General features: G+C 69.6%; 1 protein-coding gene across 1 annotated transcript; it reads right to left on the bottom strand.

The window, feature by feature from the left end:
* Positions 1-3: 3 nt before the first annotated feature.
* LOC145719280 (histone H4-like) lies at positions 4-202 on the bottom strand (the record flags this gene model as incomplete). The annotated part of the gene is made up of 1 exon (XM_081810769.1): positions 4-202. A coding segment is annotated over one exon (199 nt), but the record flags the coding sequence as incomplete, so codon positions are not given.
* Between the last annotated feature and the right edge of the window lie 5 nt (positions 203-207).

Below are 207 nucleotides of genomic sequence, written 5' to 3'. Positions count from 1 at the left end.
AGCCCCCGAAGCCGTAGAGGGTGCGGCCCTGGCGCTTGAGCGCGTAGACCACGTCCATGGCCGTGACCGTCTTGCGCTTGGCGTGCTCCGTGTAGGTGACGGCGTCCCGGATCACGTTCTCCAGGAACACCTTGAGCACCCCGCGGGTCTCCTCGTAGATGAGGCCGGAGATGCGCTTGACGCCGCCGCGCCGGGCCAGCCGCCGGA

Source organism: Leptonychotes weddellii, unplaced genomic scaffold (assembly GCF_054177405.1).
Source record: "Leptonychotes weddellii isolate Sample4059 unplaced genomic scaffold, ASM5417740v2 HiC_scaffold_368830, whole genome shotgun sequence".
Taxonomy (NCBI): domain Eukaryota; kingdom Metazoa; phylum Chordata; class Mammalia; order Carnivora; family Phocidae; genus Leptonychotes; species Leptonychotes weddellii.
This window is presented reverse-complemented; position numbering and strand designations above follow the sequence as displayed.